We start from the raw sequence: 17,910 nt of genomic DNA on the forward strand, positions 1-17,910 counted from the left end.
GTGTAGGTGCAGCGTTAGCAGGGCTGAGCTGTGCTGAGCTGTGCAAGAGGACAGAGAGTAGATAACCTGGTGACGTCACAGCCAGAGTCAGGTCTGCTATCTCTCCCTGACAGCAGGGCCGTGCGTCACTCCCCGCATGCCGAGCCAGGGAGACAGAGCAGGAAGGAGAGGAGAGGAGAGGGGGAGGGGGGTGGGGGTGAGGGGAGGAGGGAGGGAGGGAGGGAGGGAGGTAGAATGGAGGAGAGTAGAAGCGCCTGGAGGATGCCTTTGACCATTTAGTGCAGGCTAGTGGGACCTGGGCCAGGGCTTCTCCAAAGTGTGCTGGCTGGGAGAGTTTTTTAATAAGAATAGGGAGGGAAGGGGGGGGGGGGGGGGGGGGGGGTGGAGGTGGAGGGTAGGAGGAGAGATAGCATGGGGAGGGCTCTCTAAGTGGTAATCAGTGGGGGAGAGAGAGAGAGAGAGAGAGAGAGAGAGAGAGAGAGAGGTGGTGGGAAGAGGAGAGGGCAGAGACAAGAGCAGGGTAAATATTCTGAGTTGAGGTAAAGAGAAGCATGAGGAGAAGAAAGGAAGGGAGAAAAAGAGAGGGGCGTATGTGTAAGCGGAGGGAGGGATGGGTGCAGGCAGAGGGCAGGTCCAATCTCAGTTCATCATATGATAATGAACATTTTTACATGACGGAAAAAGCAATATGATTCATAGAATCTGGAGCAGGGTTCGTCATTGTGCTAACGTGCACCAGCTTGTACTCATGCTAATTATAGGCATTGTTGTGCGCTAATTACATTCACGCCAGTCTCTTTTGAAGAGCAGAATGCCTCCCTATGGATTTCTACCCATCACATTACTCAAATTCCAGTATCAGCACTACCACAAACATGTCTGCTTTTCATTACAATGGCGATGGCACACTTCTGGGGGTGTGGGGGTGTGGGGGTGTGGGGGCGAGGGGTGGGGTAAACGGAAGAAAACTGAAGAGAATATGTGAAACAGGAATTAAACGAAAGAGAAAGTGACAAGTGGCTGAGGCATGTGTGAGCTGGGCTGCTCCAGAGGGACATGTGATTGTGTGTGTGTTAGTCTGTTTCTGTGAATACACACACACACACACACACACACACACACACACACACACATGCATGTACAGACATATTCATACACAGACATATTCATATACATATACATTACAAAAGTTTGGACACACCTGATTGAATGCAATACATTTTTCATTATCTTAAAGCCATTTTCATCTAAAGGCTTATGCTTAAATGCTTGAAATTAGTTTTTTAGACAAATATAAATAGTGAAGTTGATGCCTATGTATGAATTTCTTTCCAAAGCCTTTGCCTTTCCATCAAGGCAAAGGGCGGCTGCTTTAAAAAATCTAAAATATATAATATAAAAAAACACTTTTTGGTCACTGCATAATTCCATTTTTGTTATTTCATAGTTTTGATGTCTTTACTATTATTTTAAAATGTGAAAAATAGTAAAAATAAAGAAAAATGTGTGTCCAAACTTTTGACTGGTATTGCACACACAAACACATACTTACTGTACATATATACTCGAACAGTGGTAGAAACAGGGTGTCGTATCGGTCACTGGCACAGGAATGCGCTTGCTAATGAAGAGGAAGCTACTGCCCTCAGTTCCCTCTCCATATCAATGAGCTCTCACCGTGTCGTGCGTCATCCAAACAGGCCAGTGTTTACAGTCAACTTCACTGTCTCTCTGCGAACACTGATATGAAACCTGTATCTATAGAGAGAGGAAGAACCCCTTCAACAGTCACACACTCTCTAAGAGCCGTCTGCCGTAGATTACCTTCATATTGACTAACATGCAAGCACTTGTGCGTTCACATACAGGCAAATCGTCTTTGGTCTGCGGTTACCTTATCTCGAAATTTGTTTCTTCCCACAGCGCTGATGCCACAGCCACCTTGGTCAACAAAGGGCAAATTCCGATCCGTCAGCCAGATGACAGACGCTTCACTCCTGTACCTGTGCGCTGTCAGAGTTCATAACGGTTTACAGCATTTGAGAAAAAGTAAAGTAAAGGTTCTACCACTGCAAAAATTTAACATGACTCTTCCCAACTTAGCTGCAAATTTTCCACACAATACTCTTCTCATATTGACAAAGAGCTACCCACTGTAACCTACGTATCTTTGACTACGCATGTCAACATCTGCGTCTCTTTAGGAGATTTCACAATAATGTGCAGTGGGACTGTACAGAAACTGCATTTCACACACACACACACACACCAGCCAACACAGTTAGACAAGGGCCACTTCACTTGAAGCTCTCCTCCATCCAGGGTCATGCATGTAATGGTTGCCTCGCGTGTGGGAACGCACATGCCTCTTAGCCTCTTCCAGTAAGAGGAGAGATAGATAGATCCTGACAAACCCTGTAGCACAATGACACTGTCATATAGCACTCCAGCTAATGCTCAAGCAGTATGTGAGAAAGCAGTGGAAAGTTACACGCAATTTCCTCCCCCCATTTCTCTATGGTCAAATAAATAGGATTAAATGAATACACCACATTTTTTGGGAGACTGGCACATTGATTAACTTCCCGTTTAGTGATGAGAACATACACACCAAAAGCATCCATGTGTCTCTGGTAAATAGTTTGCCCTTGAGATCCATGCTTTGACATACACTATATTAAGTGATTGTGCGCAACTAGTCTAGCATTATCCAAAGAAAGAAGACTGACCTTTTCAATCCTGTTTTTTTCAACTCAGAAACATTGCAAAACTCAGACCATTATTATCGGCCTCTGACTTAGAACGTATCATTCATGCCTTCATTTTTTCCCGTCTCGACTACTGCAATGCCCTTTTCACCTGCCTTAGTCAAGCTGCCCTGGCACGTCTTCAGCTTGTACAAAATGCAGCAGCTAGGCTATTAACTAGGACTGGCCGTAGAGCTCACATCACTCCGATTTTAGCCTCACTGCATTGGCTGCCAGTGAAGTTCAGGATCGATTTTAAGATTCTTTTAATCACTTATAAGGCACTACACGGCTTAGCTCCTGCCTACATTTCCGAGCTATTAAGCCCTTACACTACCGAGCGGTCACTTAGGTCATCCAACCATAACCAGGCCAGACCGCGTACCAAACAAAAAACCAAAGGCGACTGCGCTTTTGCTGCCCTGGCACCCAGACTTTGGAACAATCTCCCCCGTCCCATTAGATCAGCTGAGTCTGTTGACTGTTTTAAACATTTAAAAACCTACTTTTTTAGGATGGCCTTTCTATAACTTTCGATAACTTCAAGGGTGTGCTCTGGGCGGTGACTGGTTGCTGTATGCTTTCTGTGTTCCTATGTGCGTATGTACTTTTGAATGTTTTTTCTTGTATGTGCTTTGTGTTTGTGTTCTTTTTCTCTCTTTCTATGCCGATGTTGATGTAAAGCACTTTGTAACCTGTGTTAAAAAAGGTGCTATATAAATAAAGTTTTACTTACTTACTTTTAGTAATAAAAAGCTTTTAATATATGAACTGTAGATTCATAAATTTTAAAAATGGAAAATCTGATGTAGATTTTCCACTCACAGTTTATTTTTAGAACTATTTAATGAGAGTAAACACATATTCATCTGCTGTGTAGTGATATTTAGCTGTACACAGTCTCCTATCGTCCCCCGCATTAATTTCCTATGGAAACAAAAGTCGCACTCCAACTGTAACAAGAAGAAAGACCTTCCGACAGGGAAAGTAGTCTTTCCAAGACAACTCAGGAGGAACGTTCTCCACAAGGTTACAAGTACTGACTTGGAGTTCTTGGACTTGATAATCATCTAGTATGTTATTTTTGTATCATATTTCATGTAAATTTTTCCAATCTCCTACACAAAACTGCCAGATGTGCCCACATAACATTTAAAGTTATTTACCATTTAGCTTTAGAGCTGCTACAAGTTCTCATCTTTTTACTTTTGAGATAATACTAGTCACCTACAATCACTCAACACAGTGTATGCTGAAGTGTTGGCATGGGGCACCAAAGCGATTGCAGGGTACACATGTATGCTTCTGGTGTCTATGTTCTCATCACATGTATGGGCCAATACCTCAAAAACATGGTGTATTCCTTTAAGGCTGTGTGCCTGTGTGTGTGGTGAATGGGTCCCCGAGCCTGAGAGTCTCTCATTAAGGCTGTTGTTTTCATTCACAGGAGTGAAGTTACTGCACTCTCAGGAGAGCTGAGGAAGAAGAAGAGGAAGAGGGGGTCATGCAGACTTCTGTCTTCCTCTGTCTCTCTTTGTTAATCTCTCTCTCTCTCTCACACACACACACACACACACACACACACACATATACGAGAGGAAGAGGGCTTTCATGGAGTGCACTCAGGTCAAGCTGCTATTTCTGTACTCGAACCAAAGGTGTTTCAGTGTTTCAGCCATTGTCCGCCACATTCTGGATTGCTGGTGAATGAGAGGAAGCAGTCAAGATCTTACTGCTAGTGGAGTGCATTAGAATCGCATGAATTTTGCATGGCCAATGCATTTGAATCAGGACTCATTCATGTGACTTGTGGTGAAGTTGGTCGTCGGTTCCATGGTTTAACACCGCAGGCCTTCTGGCACAACATGGCAAAGTCCAGTATGATACAGGAGAGACAGAACGCTGTTTCCCCTGCATCAGACCAGAGTGATGAATGATGAGGGGATGGAGAGAAAGAGAGAGAGGGGGGGGGGGGGGGGGGGGGGGGGTTGGGGGGGCAGGAGACAGGGGAGAGAGAAAGAGAGAAGCAAAGGAGAAATAAAGAGAACAAGTGTGGAGGACGACTGTGTTTATTTGACTAGGGGTGATTACGATCAGACAAGGTGAACCTAGCACTTTTGTGAAGGGTGTGATCCCTGAAGAGAGAGAAAATCGGAAGAAGGACAGACAGGAGTGGGGGGGCAGAATATGTGGGAGAAGGGAGGGATGGAAAGACACAAAGAGAGAGAGAGAGAGAGAGAGAGAGAGAGAGAGAGAGAGAGAGAGAGAGAGAGAGAGGGAGGGAGGGAGGGAGAGAGAGAGAGAGAGAGAGGGAGGGAGGGAGGGAGAGAGAGAGAGAGAGAGGGAAGTAAACGCTCCAGTCAGCCGAGTGAGCGGCTGCTTTAAAAAACATCTGGGAGCCATCAGGGAGCGGAGAGGAAAACGCTGGACTCAGCTGAAACTCCACGCTCAGGCTCCCCTCGCTGCACCGCCTGCCTACCCGCCTGCTTCATATCCAACTAACACCTTCCCCCAAAAGACACAAAGTAGAGGAGGGAGAGTGCAGTCTATCAGAGAGCGGAGAGAAAGACCTTGAGCTCTGCAAGCTCCTACTCGCCTCAGATTACAAGCGGGGCTGTGTAAAAGTGGACCTTATATTGTGAACGAGTAGGATTTCTCTGAAGTCAACACACTGCAATATGTTAGCTGTAAATGACATTCAGACACGCAACTTGGCATGTCTGACATTCATTTGAAGCTGTAAAACTGCAATATATAAATGGTTCGCCATGCGATGTTTGGTGCGGCCACGCAATGTCATAGCATATACTCGCCTGCGTTTTCTCCGCGCTGTCATCTGCGGTCATTGATCATTTGAAGAATTCAACATATGACGTTAAGGAGGCAGCACACTTCCATAGATGGCTATAAGAATTTACCTCCACAGGCTTTCACTTGAAAACACAGAGAGACATGGAGTTTCCTGTGTGGTCACAGTGGTGTGAGCACAGGGTGGCATCCGTCCATGCCTTCATTGAAATGGCACGGCTCATGTGATGGCATTAGCAGAAATGTCAGTCACCCAGTCCCAGCGGTTGTGTAAAGGGCAGACTGTCTTTCTCCATGGCACCACCACAGCCATCCACTAAACCATTGGATTCCCATAGCTTGTCTCTGACTATTTCACTTCTAAAAGATGGAACACGCACACAGTTATAGATGATATGCATGCACACCACTGTCCTTGAGTGACAGAACGATCTTTGAGGAGTTTCCTGCCAAAATGAGATATCTACCATTTAAGAAAAGTGTCATCTATTATTGCAAAGTGATTGAGTGGTTGAGCAAAATCCTAACAAATGATCATACTTTGTAAAGGACAGTAGGTGACTCAAATCCTCAAATAATGTGACACTTCATTGAGGCAATTCTCCTTGCACTTGCCCACTTCCATAGGAAGGTCAGAGGTCAGTGTGAGCTACAGAACAGCATCCTTAGACCTGGTAGGGATTTTGTTCAAGGACACTTCAGCAGGGTGGATGTTTTGAACCCGGGTCCTGCAGTTGAAGGACAGTCTCCCTACTCACTATGCCTAACCATGGTTAACAAAATAGCAACACTTACGCACCGAATCATCTATATTTTAGAGATATTGAACGGTGACCTTCAGGTGATGATGTTTTTTCCACAATGGATATACAGCGTTTTGGAAATGAAGTCATTTCATTTGCAGAAGCGTACTGGTTTAGTAGATCCAAACTGCGGTGCTTACAATTTTCTGTGTTGCTTTTTTATTGTTTATTGCGTTGTCTTCTGTAGAAAGTGGATTACAGCATGTAAAAGTAAACCACATCATCCCTCGCAACATTGTTTTGGCTCATGACAGACAGCCCATCTGGCACCGTTACGATGAATTGTGACCTTGGAATTATGAGATTCCATCTGGCAAATTGGTCAAAAATGAGGTTTTCACATTATGTAGCTCGACAAACAGGTTTTCTACATGTGGTCGTACTTAGATTTTTGAAAATGATTAAATATTTTAAAAAGAAAATGCAGATTAAAATGTTTATATTTGTTTTGCAGTGCAGAATGTGAAAACGTATAATCTCAGCCTCTCAAAATTACACAGATCAAACCTTATAATACTAAACTCATGAAATATAGAAGGTAACTATCATTGACCTCGCTGAGCCAAGTCCACCCATTACGGTATTGTGCTGAAACTGCCCTGTAGCAAGGTTGCACACAGTTATATCTGGACACTACAATGAGAACTTAGCATCAGCATTCATGTCAGGGAGGCAGAAAATGCATTCCTTTATAAGCCATTTGTAGAACGGTTCTTTCCATCAAATCTGTAACAAGTCCAATTTCTGTTGGTAATCCCTCTCTGAAGGAACACATTGATATGTAAATTGTTGTCTCAGAATGGGAGAATGGTTATTAAAAAGGGGACACAGATTGAAAATGATTCATGGACGACCCCTGTAATGTATTCATACTGGGGCAGCACACTCCTGTCCTAACATTTCCAATGTAACATGTGCCGCCACCGGCACTTGCCTCAGTCGTTTCTTTATTATTCTGCTGGATACATTTTCAACGGAGCAGAATTAAAGGAAAATAACCACTTAAACCTGCGGCCTAAGCGCTCATTAATATCTGAATAAATCCATCTCACACTCCACGGCGACGGCACGTAAGAGTGAAAATAGATATTCTAAATATGAAAACAAACAGCCATCGAGGCTCTCTCCGGGCCATTTTAGATTGGTGTGTTACGAATATTCCAAAATAAAGCCTTGACTCTCTACGTCATATTTTAAACAGTTTATTTCTAACACAGCAATCTTTTTGAATGGCTCCATTGTTGCTAAATCTCCATTGAACACAAGCTTAGAAATAGGTCCAGCTCTTTCCTGGGCGTTGTGAAGCCAGCACCCATTCTTACTCCCCAGCTCTTAGGAAGTGTTCATCAAACCCATGCTCTTCCACCAATAATTACTTTCAGAGGCTTTTAGCTTTTCGCCTTCGCCCACCTCCCCGTTCTCTGCCGCATCATTAAAGTCAGCCCTGCCATCTCATATCCAGACGGTGGCTCCTATATGACAGGTATGTACTGACATTTTCCCTCTCCCTGCTCCTAACCCGCGTAGATTCACATCAATCTCAGTTCTCCGGGAGAGATCAGCAGAGCGTAGAGGCACAGTAAAGGTCCTGACCCCTGCGGTGTAGTGGAAAAACAATGACCTATACAGGGAGGGAGAGCTCATCTCCCACTGTAATAACTATCCCATCAGACCGTGGGATTTAAAGGCTTACGGCAAACCAAAGCCCGGTGACCTCACTTGACCTCGCCGTGATGGAAGTATTCATGAGGGACGACCTACCGTCGAACACCTGAGTCCCCCACATTTCTCAACCAACCCGCTTCTATCTTGTCGCTCGTTTTGAGGGAGAAGCGAGAGGAGGTGGAACAGGGGTGTGATTATGATAAATGCAATACTCGTAACACTGTTCTGAATGGTTGAGAATAGTCTTGGTTTGATACCTAGAATGCATTGCACCAGGCTAAACTGGTGCTACATATGTTGCCATCATTTCTCCCTGCTTAAATACACGATTGCGAACTTCCTCTCTGTACTGACTCAATTGTTCTTCAACTGAATCCCTCTCTCACTCTGATCCACATCATCGTTTCTTCTAAGCGCTTTTTCGCTTTCTCTCTGTCATCCCCTCCCCCACTCCTATCCTCTGCCCTCCTTTCATCTATCTTCCATCCTTGCGCTCTTCATCTCCCCCACACTCTCCGCTCCTTGCCTCTCCTTTTCTAGCACCCTCCCTCTGTCTTTGTGTTGCCATCCAGAGGAGGTAGCGGTGACGATAGTGGTGATGCGTGGCCGGGGAAGAGTCCAGGACGGAGCAGAGGAAGGCACTGGCATCATCATCACCATCACTGTCATCATCAGCCAGATGAGGAGAGCCAAACGTGAGCTCTGTCCGTCCCCATCAGGCCGGCTGACAGTCACAAACTCATCTCTTATTCACTCCGCTCATCAATTATACACAGGCCAAAGGAGCCCTGAGAGGCAGGAGGCTGCACAGGCCCCCTCCACGTGTCGTCCCCAACTACGACACCAAGACGCACCGCGGCGGTCTGTGCACAGCCCTTATCATCAATGTCCTCCCTCAGTCTCTCTGAGAGCAGGAGGCAGCTTGTCATCATGCCTTTAGCCACCGCTGCTATGTGCGGCTGTCGTGCATCTCACCGCAAGGTTAAGGTCAGATAATCTGGCCAATAAGGACATGAGGGTGAGAGGGTACAGACCTGGGTACTATTCCGAGTGAAGATGAATGGATCTTAAATATTTTCATAATGGATGAGAAAAAATTTTCCATTCTTCATTTGAGAGGTCCTAAAATGGGATCCATTAAAAGAGGAAAAAAGACATCAATGTTTATGTTTTGATCTGGGATCTGCAATCTGATTGGCTGCTGTCCAGATTAAAGTACACTGATCAAACCACGACGGCCAATCAATCTGCTCTGTGTTCAATAGGAAGCGGACAGTAGGTCAACATTAATCCTGCTCAGGTATTTATACAAGACTCCATTTTTCTGCCTGCATGCTAAACCATTATTTCCCCAACTGTGATTTACCACACAAGTGGGACCAATACTAAGCGACAAAGATGACGTACAGTCCTGGAAAACATAGATTTCGAAAAGAAAAGCAACATTTAACAGTCCAGGCAGTCTAATAAAAACTCCATGTTTGACTTCAGCAATGTGTTGGTTAAAAGCACAGTGAAATAGTTTTTAGAGTTTACAGCGTTGTCATCATAGATTAGATATCTTTTGGTGTTATCTTCTAGGGAACATCTTAATATAAGAAGAGCCGAGGCTCATGATGCTATCTGGAGGATACAGCTGTCAAGTGGTCTCTTCTGGGGAAAAGGAACATAGGCTAATGGTTGGATTAGCCATTACCTCTGTGCAAACACCACTCATTCTGACAAGTAAAAAGCGCTCGTAGCCGTCCTTGGAAAGCTATGGAGTACTTGGCAACAGAGCGGCTCTCACATTGTCTGGGGCCTGATCCTACGTCTACGGCTTAAGTGCAGCAGAGATGAGACTAGTTTGATTGTTTAAAAACACACACACACACACACACTCATGCACGTACACGAACACACACATGCAAACACTTTAACAGTCACTAGTTATTTCCATATCAGGCAATGTAGCTGGAGTTGGGGAGCCAATTCATTCAGTGAGGGAGAGGTGGGCTGGCCCTTAGATGAAAGCGGTAGCATCCATGCCAGAGTTGGCGTGACATGCCCATTCCTGGTGTGTGTTTGTGTGTGTGTGTGTGTGTGTGTTTGAGACTGGTCACACACCAGTGCATTAAGTAACTTGACCTAAGCAGGCAGCTAAACACCAACCTCACGAGTCAGCTGGATCTAACAAGCTAAGCTCAACTATCTCATTTGCACGAGATGTGAGTGATCCTGTGTCCTCAAAAACATGACAAAACTGTACTTTTTGTGACTACAGCACCTTTACAAAAGGTAAAATTTTGTGTCTGAGAGTGTTTACAAACAGCAAAAAAAATCGACTCCAGAGATGTCCAGCATCTAATGAACCATCTGAATGGAGCTGTATCCCCTGCACAATATGAGACCCATAACACTGCATAATAAAGCATCTTACCAGCATATCTTCTGCTTTGTTTATTGTATACATGACAGCAATGTGTCAACATTGTGATGCTTGCACACCACAGTGTGCCGAGAGAAACATGCTGGTGTACAGTAAGTGAGTAATTCACTCACTCTCAGTAAATCATACACGTCATACTCTATTCCCTGCTGGCAGGCCTACTGAATCCATATGGGATTGATGGACTTTCTTCTTACTCTCAGATGATGCCTAATGTGAGGGGGGGAATAGAGGAATAGAGTCGTAGCTGTCAAAACCTAATGCTTGAAATATCATAAGAAGATAATGAAGGGAGGAAGGGAGGGAAGGAGGGTAAGAGATAAAGAGAGAAAGACCACACAGAAAGCTGAGCAGCAATTGTGACAAATCACTGAAGCCTGGAAAATGGGAGGCCGCAAGAGGAAAGGCAGCGGGCCAATCAGATTTCAACGACAAATGTATTTAATCATCAGAGAAAAAGGGGGTCCAGCTCAGTCAGAGGAAGAAACTCAACACAACCAGCAATTACCATGTTGACGCTGACCGTGGCTATGAACAGTAAAGATGACAGAGGAGATGCCAATGATATGAGATAATGCCAATGAGTATAAGATATACCGTACTGGCAATGATTACTGTCTAATTTCTTTTCCTATGAGTCATTTAATTTGACATTATCTTGATCAATATCGCTCCATCTCTCACATGTCCCTTTTGTCATATGAGAAAGTCATTTCTTTAGTCACTGCCATTCTGTCTTAGGTTGAGGATGATCTCAAGCAATCTGACAAGAGGAAATTGGGTTAAAAGCAGAGGAGAAGTGTGACATTATTCCCTTGTGGCAACCTCAGTCACCTTTGACCTCCATCCCCCAGGGACATATGCATGGGAGATGTGGTACGGCTCAATACCTAAAGGATTGGGATAGTAGCTTTGACTTATTCCATTTCACATGTGGCACAAGGGAGGCTGACGCTGGCCATGGCTAATGCTCCTTGACTAACCGGTGCTCCCCAGGGCCTCAGATTAGAACACAGAAAACAGCCCTATCCATCTATCTACGGGTACAACGTCACAACACGGCATGTTGCAATCACTATCATTCCATCCTCTGCCCTTGACCCTCATGAATCAGCCCGTCACCTCTGCCACGGTGAGGATGTGGTGTCAAAACTGAGACAAGTTAAGTGCCCCACCTCTGGAACCAAACATGCTCGTGCTGGCCAGGAATCAGGGGTGTAGTCGAGGGTAAAGCCACCTATAGTCAGTTAGTCAGTTTTACTTTTTTGCAGTACTACCAAATTGCAAAAATCTAAGTTATGACAAGGTAAGGTCTTCGAAGAAAATAACAAAAACCAACATAAATTGATGCTTCTCTGAAAACAGTTGATTTGTTTGTTTATATTGGTGGTTGTTTGTCTTATAATGATCACTGACATTACAGTTTACCCACCCACTAAGATCGAAAAAGTATCCGCTTTGAAAACACACATTATTCTGAGCTGAAATGGGCATATATAGAGTTTCTCTTCCATTCTCCATTGTTACTGCTTTTCCTCTACTGTTGATGACACACACTGTGGATCTGATGAAATACTATCATCTATAAATAAAAGCTTTTGCTATTGTTCGGCTGCACAGCCTTATGAGAGAGAGAGAGAGGGAGAGAGATGCTGGATCTGCTTAAATGGCCAAAGGGCTCTCCACCACTGTGGCGGCGTTTGAAAAAGAACGCTAATGTCAAAACAGCAATGAGGGGTCTTGGGCAAGCACAAAGGCAGAGCGTGACGTTAACTCGTTCATTCAGGCTTCCCCATCCCTCCCAGGCCAACTGTAATGATGACTTACGTAACCTCTATGCATTGACTCCTTCCTTCAGAGGGTCCTGTTGTGACGTTTGCATGATGTAGACTGGAGTCTACCAGACCCGCTGCACTGAGGGAAGGACCATGCAGATCTTCGGGGACTGGGCATTCTCTATAGGGATGCTGAAAGGCATGGTAAATCTTATATACATATATATGATGGTAATAATATATGGTGTACACATTATAAACCACTACAGCAAGGGCTTTTCCCCAACCTTTTTATGGCAGGTATCACCCATTCTGAGGACAGAGAATCCCAGTGACCCACGAAATTTGAAACACACCACATGAAGGGAATGCCTGCACTATAGCCTGATGTCTAGCTGGCTAGGGACCACCAGTGAGGATGACGGACTTCCCAAGCCTCAGTAGCTAGCAGATGTTTAGCCAGCACTAGGTCCTTGTGTTGACAGAAGGGTCAACAGTCAGGGCCACTTAAGGACAGATTATTGACCATTCCTCCAGAATGCAGCCTGGAGTAAAGGAAGGGTCCAAAGCTGTCAAAATATGTTTGTGCCAAATGCTTAAACAAATGAATAATCCATGGGAATGAATAATACAAGGAGATGAAGCTATGGACGGACAGTACTGTCACAACATGGATTTGCAGCGTCTCAAATGGACTTAAAAGAAAAACAGGACTGATTGAGATGGAGAGGCCACTCAATAAAAATACCATTAGAGCTTCTTTCACCAACAGAAGAACCAGCAATATGACGAAAACCCAATGAAAATGACATCTACAAAGGAAGAGGGAAAGTACCTCAAGTTAAACTGTTTACAAATTGTCTTGCGCCTCATATACTCCTGTCTCCTCTTCACACGCACGCACCATGCATATACTTGCTCCAGATCCCCTCATAAAACCCTTAAATGGGCTATTGTCACACTTTGGTGCATGTGAAACCGCCATGTTTGTGTAATATGATTTCTTTGATTTTGTCATTTTTACATTCAGCGTTTCCAAAGCCAGATGTTGTTGATGAGGTGTGAAGCCTTGTGAAATGTAATGCATTTGCCATACAGAGGCCTATAGGACTGTCTGGGCCAATGTTAAACATTTTATCCTAAACCATGAACAGTATATTGATGCCTGGCTTGATTCTATGAGGAAATAAGTAACAGAGCTGAAAATCTAAGCTTTAATGCGTTTTATATTTTTTTTGTCACAGAGTGTACTGCCAGAACAGTACTCTTCTACCGACTACTGTTTCCAACCTTAAAGCATGATAATAGCCTTTAGCATGCCACAATAATTGAACACAGCCTATAAAATAATACTCCTTCTGAATTGTTCAGGTTTACCACCGAGCAACTCCTATTCATTTCCTAGCATTTCCTTCTCTGAACTATGTGAAGCAGTGTGGGAAAACACAATTCCAGACCGGGATTTAGAGCAGCAGCTCATCGCTTTTGTTCTTGATGTAATGCCTCCATTCTTCACTCAGACAGTGGTGCATGTAGCCAAAGCAAAGGAAAGATTTTGTGCCCAATGAGAAACTTAGACGGGGGATTCAGAACCGAGTGTAAGCAGAGCTGCAGACAATGGAAAGGATCCAAGTGAGCAGTTGGACTACAGAACCAATGAACGAGACCTACAAACAGACACACTGTCAAACATGAGTAATGAACCGGCTTAATGAGGTTCACATGTCACAAGAGATCGGAATAAGATTCATTACCAAGGATGTCTCACTGTAACTTGGATCAATATGAAAAAATATGACATGAATACATTTCTATCTGCACGCATGCTATGGTTGCTCCAAAACAAATATCTTTTATCTGGGCTTTTCCTATCTAGACAGGACTGAAGGGATCGGGTGAAAGAGTGGGTGTACAGAGGAGGAGGAGCTGAAGGAAGAGCACCTCATTTCGTTTTAGTAGGATGAGGGAGCAGACGTCACTTCAGCATCCCAGTGTTTCTTATGCAGGCAGGCTGAGGCAGGATTGCAGCAGGTTCTGCAGGCAACGCCGGACGCTTCCTCTATTATCTGCCGGTCTTTCTGTCCATCAGCCCGTTTGCTCCAACTGCCGTCACTGCGGACATGATGGCTCGGACAGACCTCGGCAACAACGTCCTTGGGTTATGTTCAAAACATCCTGCGAATAAAACGGCAATACTCGCAGGACATGCTGGAGATACGGTGCGCCAGGAGAGATGTGGACATCAAAGAAATGCGGATGTTCAGTCCAATGGCAGCGATTCTTAGTCATTGACATGCTTCTCAGAGGAATATCATATGAGAATGCTATAAAGCCATCCTTAACATTATTTATTGGAATGAACCAGTCAGGGTTACGGCAAATAAAAAAAAAAAAAAGATAATAAAACAATGAAATAAATGTCTATATTTTGAATGGGCTCTGATGGATTACTGGGGAACTTTCAGGCAATGCATAAAAATAAAGAAATGAGGAAAGAAAATAAACCAGTTAAGTTAGATTCAACACACCTGGGCTAGATAAAATTAAACTTTTAACATGAGCTGTCAAAAACACATTGTTTCTTCCTTCTACTGCTTGTGAATCCTGGGAAATGGGAGGGCACTTACTCTTTCTGAAAAGGAGAAGTCTGTAAATAATACGTTTTAACCCAAAATGGAGCGACACCTGAAGGCCTCATTATATCAAACACTGGACAACAGTCTTAAATCCCCATGACTTCTGTGTATGTGTGTGTGTGTGTGTGTGTGTGTGTGCATGAGATAGTGAAGAGCAAGAGAGCAGCATCGTAGCAGACCTCTCCCTGAACCCAGTTTTCTCTGCAGGCGTGTTCGCTAACAGCTGAGGACGGCGGGGATTCTGCCCTGCTGGCCCAGTCATTAGCTCCTCCACAGCACGCTCCCAAAGCTGTTCTGTTAATGGACGCCAAATAACCCAGCCAACCCTCCAACGCAGTCATAAGCAACTCATATTCATACCAGAATGGAAGCATTTCCTCTGTATATCATTCCAAGCGAGGTGCAAACACCTCGCGTCTTTATCCGTGTCGAACATCCTGCATGCTTCAAAATATCTGTCATTTCCTCCGTTTTATTACAAAGACAGTATTCCACTTCCAACAGTGACAACATACAGTAGAAAACACAAATATTTTAACAACATAAATTCTTGAGGGCTTAAACAGCGGTACTGTAAATCTATCATGACAACAATGATAATACACAGTTCATGTTAAGTAGCGTATTCGGCGGTGGGGGGGGGGGGGGGGGGGGGGGGATAAGTGGGTGTGGTTAACACTGCTTTAGTCAGAGGTCAAAGGTCAAAGTGTGTGTTGAAATGTCAGAGTCATGCTCGGCTGTACTACTTCCAGATGTGCAGATGACAAGCTATGTGGGAGCGCACTTAATTATCAAGTTATTGCTCCTGTAACAATATGCATCATGTACGTGTCTGAGATGACTGGCACACCTCAGACTTCATCATCATCACCATCATCATCACCATCATCATCATCATCGACATTGTCAACAGCATTGAATACAGTAAGTATAAATAGGACAACTTGATAAGACTTCATTCATTTAAAACACCATTACGACAACTAGAAATGTCCAATTACCCTAAAAGTGACAGTCCACATAGATTATCACAGTAAATACGGTTTTTGTCAAAAACCTCACACAAATCCACAGTACACTAGGATTTTATGGTATAAAAATAAGTTACAAATCTGCATAAATATTTACACAAAACATTTATAAAATATGCTGTATTTTTTGACAACATCACACAAAACATTTTTAGTTTTTTTTTACAACATTGAGTATTAAGACTATTTTCAGTTTGGCGCTTGTTATAAAACATTCATTTAGGTTTGTTAAGAACAGAACCTTTTAAAATGGTTAATCCAATTCCATACCACACTTGGTTACAAAAGCGGTTTCAAATATACAAGATGGAGAAGGGGAAAGTGGAGAACTGCGGCATTGCCAAGTCTCTCTTCCTTTTTTCTCCACTTCACTCCTCCCTTTCAGCAGAGACAGATGAAGAGCGTCCCATCCCATATAGATAAACCTCCTATGAACAAGGATTTCCCTTTAAGTACCAAGTCCACAGCCGAGTCCTTACAGGCTGAGTACAAAGACAGGAGAGAAAGAGAGAGAGAGGGAGAGAGAGAGAGTCGGTCTCAGTGTGACATGAGAGAGATTACAGTATGAGGGATGGGTTTTATCCTGAATGCACAGACACTGAGCTGACTTGCTTGCAGACGCATTACACTATGTATTCTAGTGCCTTTTACTGCACTGAGCTACTCAGGTCAATTAATGGAATAATGAACAACGACCAAATATGACCTCATATTTGAGTGGAACCAGGGAATGCCAAGGGTCGTGGCTTCAAAATGGCCTCTTTCCCAATTAACTGGCTTCACGCTACATGGGAACCATCAAACTGTGGGCAATAGAGCAATCAGCTACTATGATGTGTCACCACAGGGGAGCCAGCACTAGGGGGTTACACTCCCGAGGCTCTGATCTTTACCATATCATCAAAGCATCAACTCTGTTAGATCTATGTTGCAGCAGAAAGACTATTGAAACTTGAATGTGTCTGGTACAATTAACATGCGAGACTACCCCGCTGAGTTAACCGGCTACAGTTATTATAAGACAAAAGATTGTTTTGGCTGGACAGTGGACAGACATGCGCACGCACACACGCACACATTCACCACTCTGGACTGACACACTGACTCAACTCTGCTAATCTGCACATGGACACTGATAAAAGCTATTGAGAGTATCTATCAAACTAATCGACTTTATACATCTGTCATTTATGCTTCTTTTGCTCTTCTCCTAGTTGTACTTTGTACTTTGTACCACCTATGTCAGTGCTGCCATATTGGCACAGTTTCCGAGTTCAAATTAAGTTTTCTTAATTCAGATTCAGCTTCCTGAGACACACATCCAGGACTTTGACTGGAAGGCAGACAAATATACTGTATATATATATTGTTTTAATTAAACGGTTCAATATGAGCATGCCAAATTCAAATTTTCTCCCTGGTATTAATATTTCTCCATTGTATACTTATAGTTTATGTTTATTCTGTTGTTATATAGTATGTCTTGTCTGCACTATACAGTATGTGTGACCCTGTTACATTTGGTCCAGTACCTAGTGTCCTGTACTGTGTAACTGTCATGTCAGCATCAAATTGAAAGTCAGCATTTTTGTACACCCGTTGCACTTGCTGAATTAAAATAATTTAAATTAATTGTAGGCTGTGAGCTACAATAGGACTGCAGTTTCTATGCATTTCAACCATTAGCAACCACATCGGCGTGTTACTGTATGTGCCGTGTAAGCCTACTTGATACAGATTGACTAATAGAACAGAACAATAGAATTAAATTGGATGGGTAGATAATATGGGGAAAATCACTTATTGAACCACGGTACCACATGACTAGCCTGCTCTATGGTGTTGCAGATATAGGTGGGGCCTATACTGTAGCAAAACTAGTACATGATTGGCTGCTGATGGGCAATGTTGTTCAAAGGCTGTAGGCAACTTTTCCTTGAAAACAAACATAGAAACGGAGCAACCGCAATCAGCATCAGCCAATTTGTCTGTCATAGAAAATTACTGGACCTCTGGA

The 17,910-nt window shown here is 43.7% G+C and overlaps 1 protein-coding gene across 1 annotated transcript in view; it reads right to left on the minus strand.

The window, feature by feature from the left end:
- Positions 1–15,314: 15,314 nt before the first annotated feature.
- LOC139910268 (zinc finger protein AEBP2-like) overlaps positions 15,315–17,910 on the minus strand; it is a 25,319-nt gene continuing 22,723 nt past the window's right edge. Inside the window, exon 9 of the mRNA XM_071897521.2 lies at positions 15,315–16,375. Within this exon, the coding sequence (XP_071753622.1) occupies positions 16,369–16,375 (7 nt within the window). The 3' untranslated portion in view covers positions 15,315–16,368. The remainder of the gene's footprint in view (positions 16,376–17,910) is intronic.

This window comes from Centroberyx gerrardi, chromosome 4, assembly GCF_048128805.1.
Source record: "Centroberyx gerrardi isolate f3 chromosome 4, fCenGer3.hap1.cur.20231027, whole genome shotgun sequence".
NCBI classification, from domain to species: Eukaryota; Metazoa; Chordata; class Actinopteri; order Beryciformes; family Berycidae; genus Centroberyx; species Centroberyx gerrardi.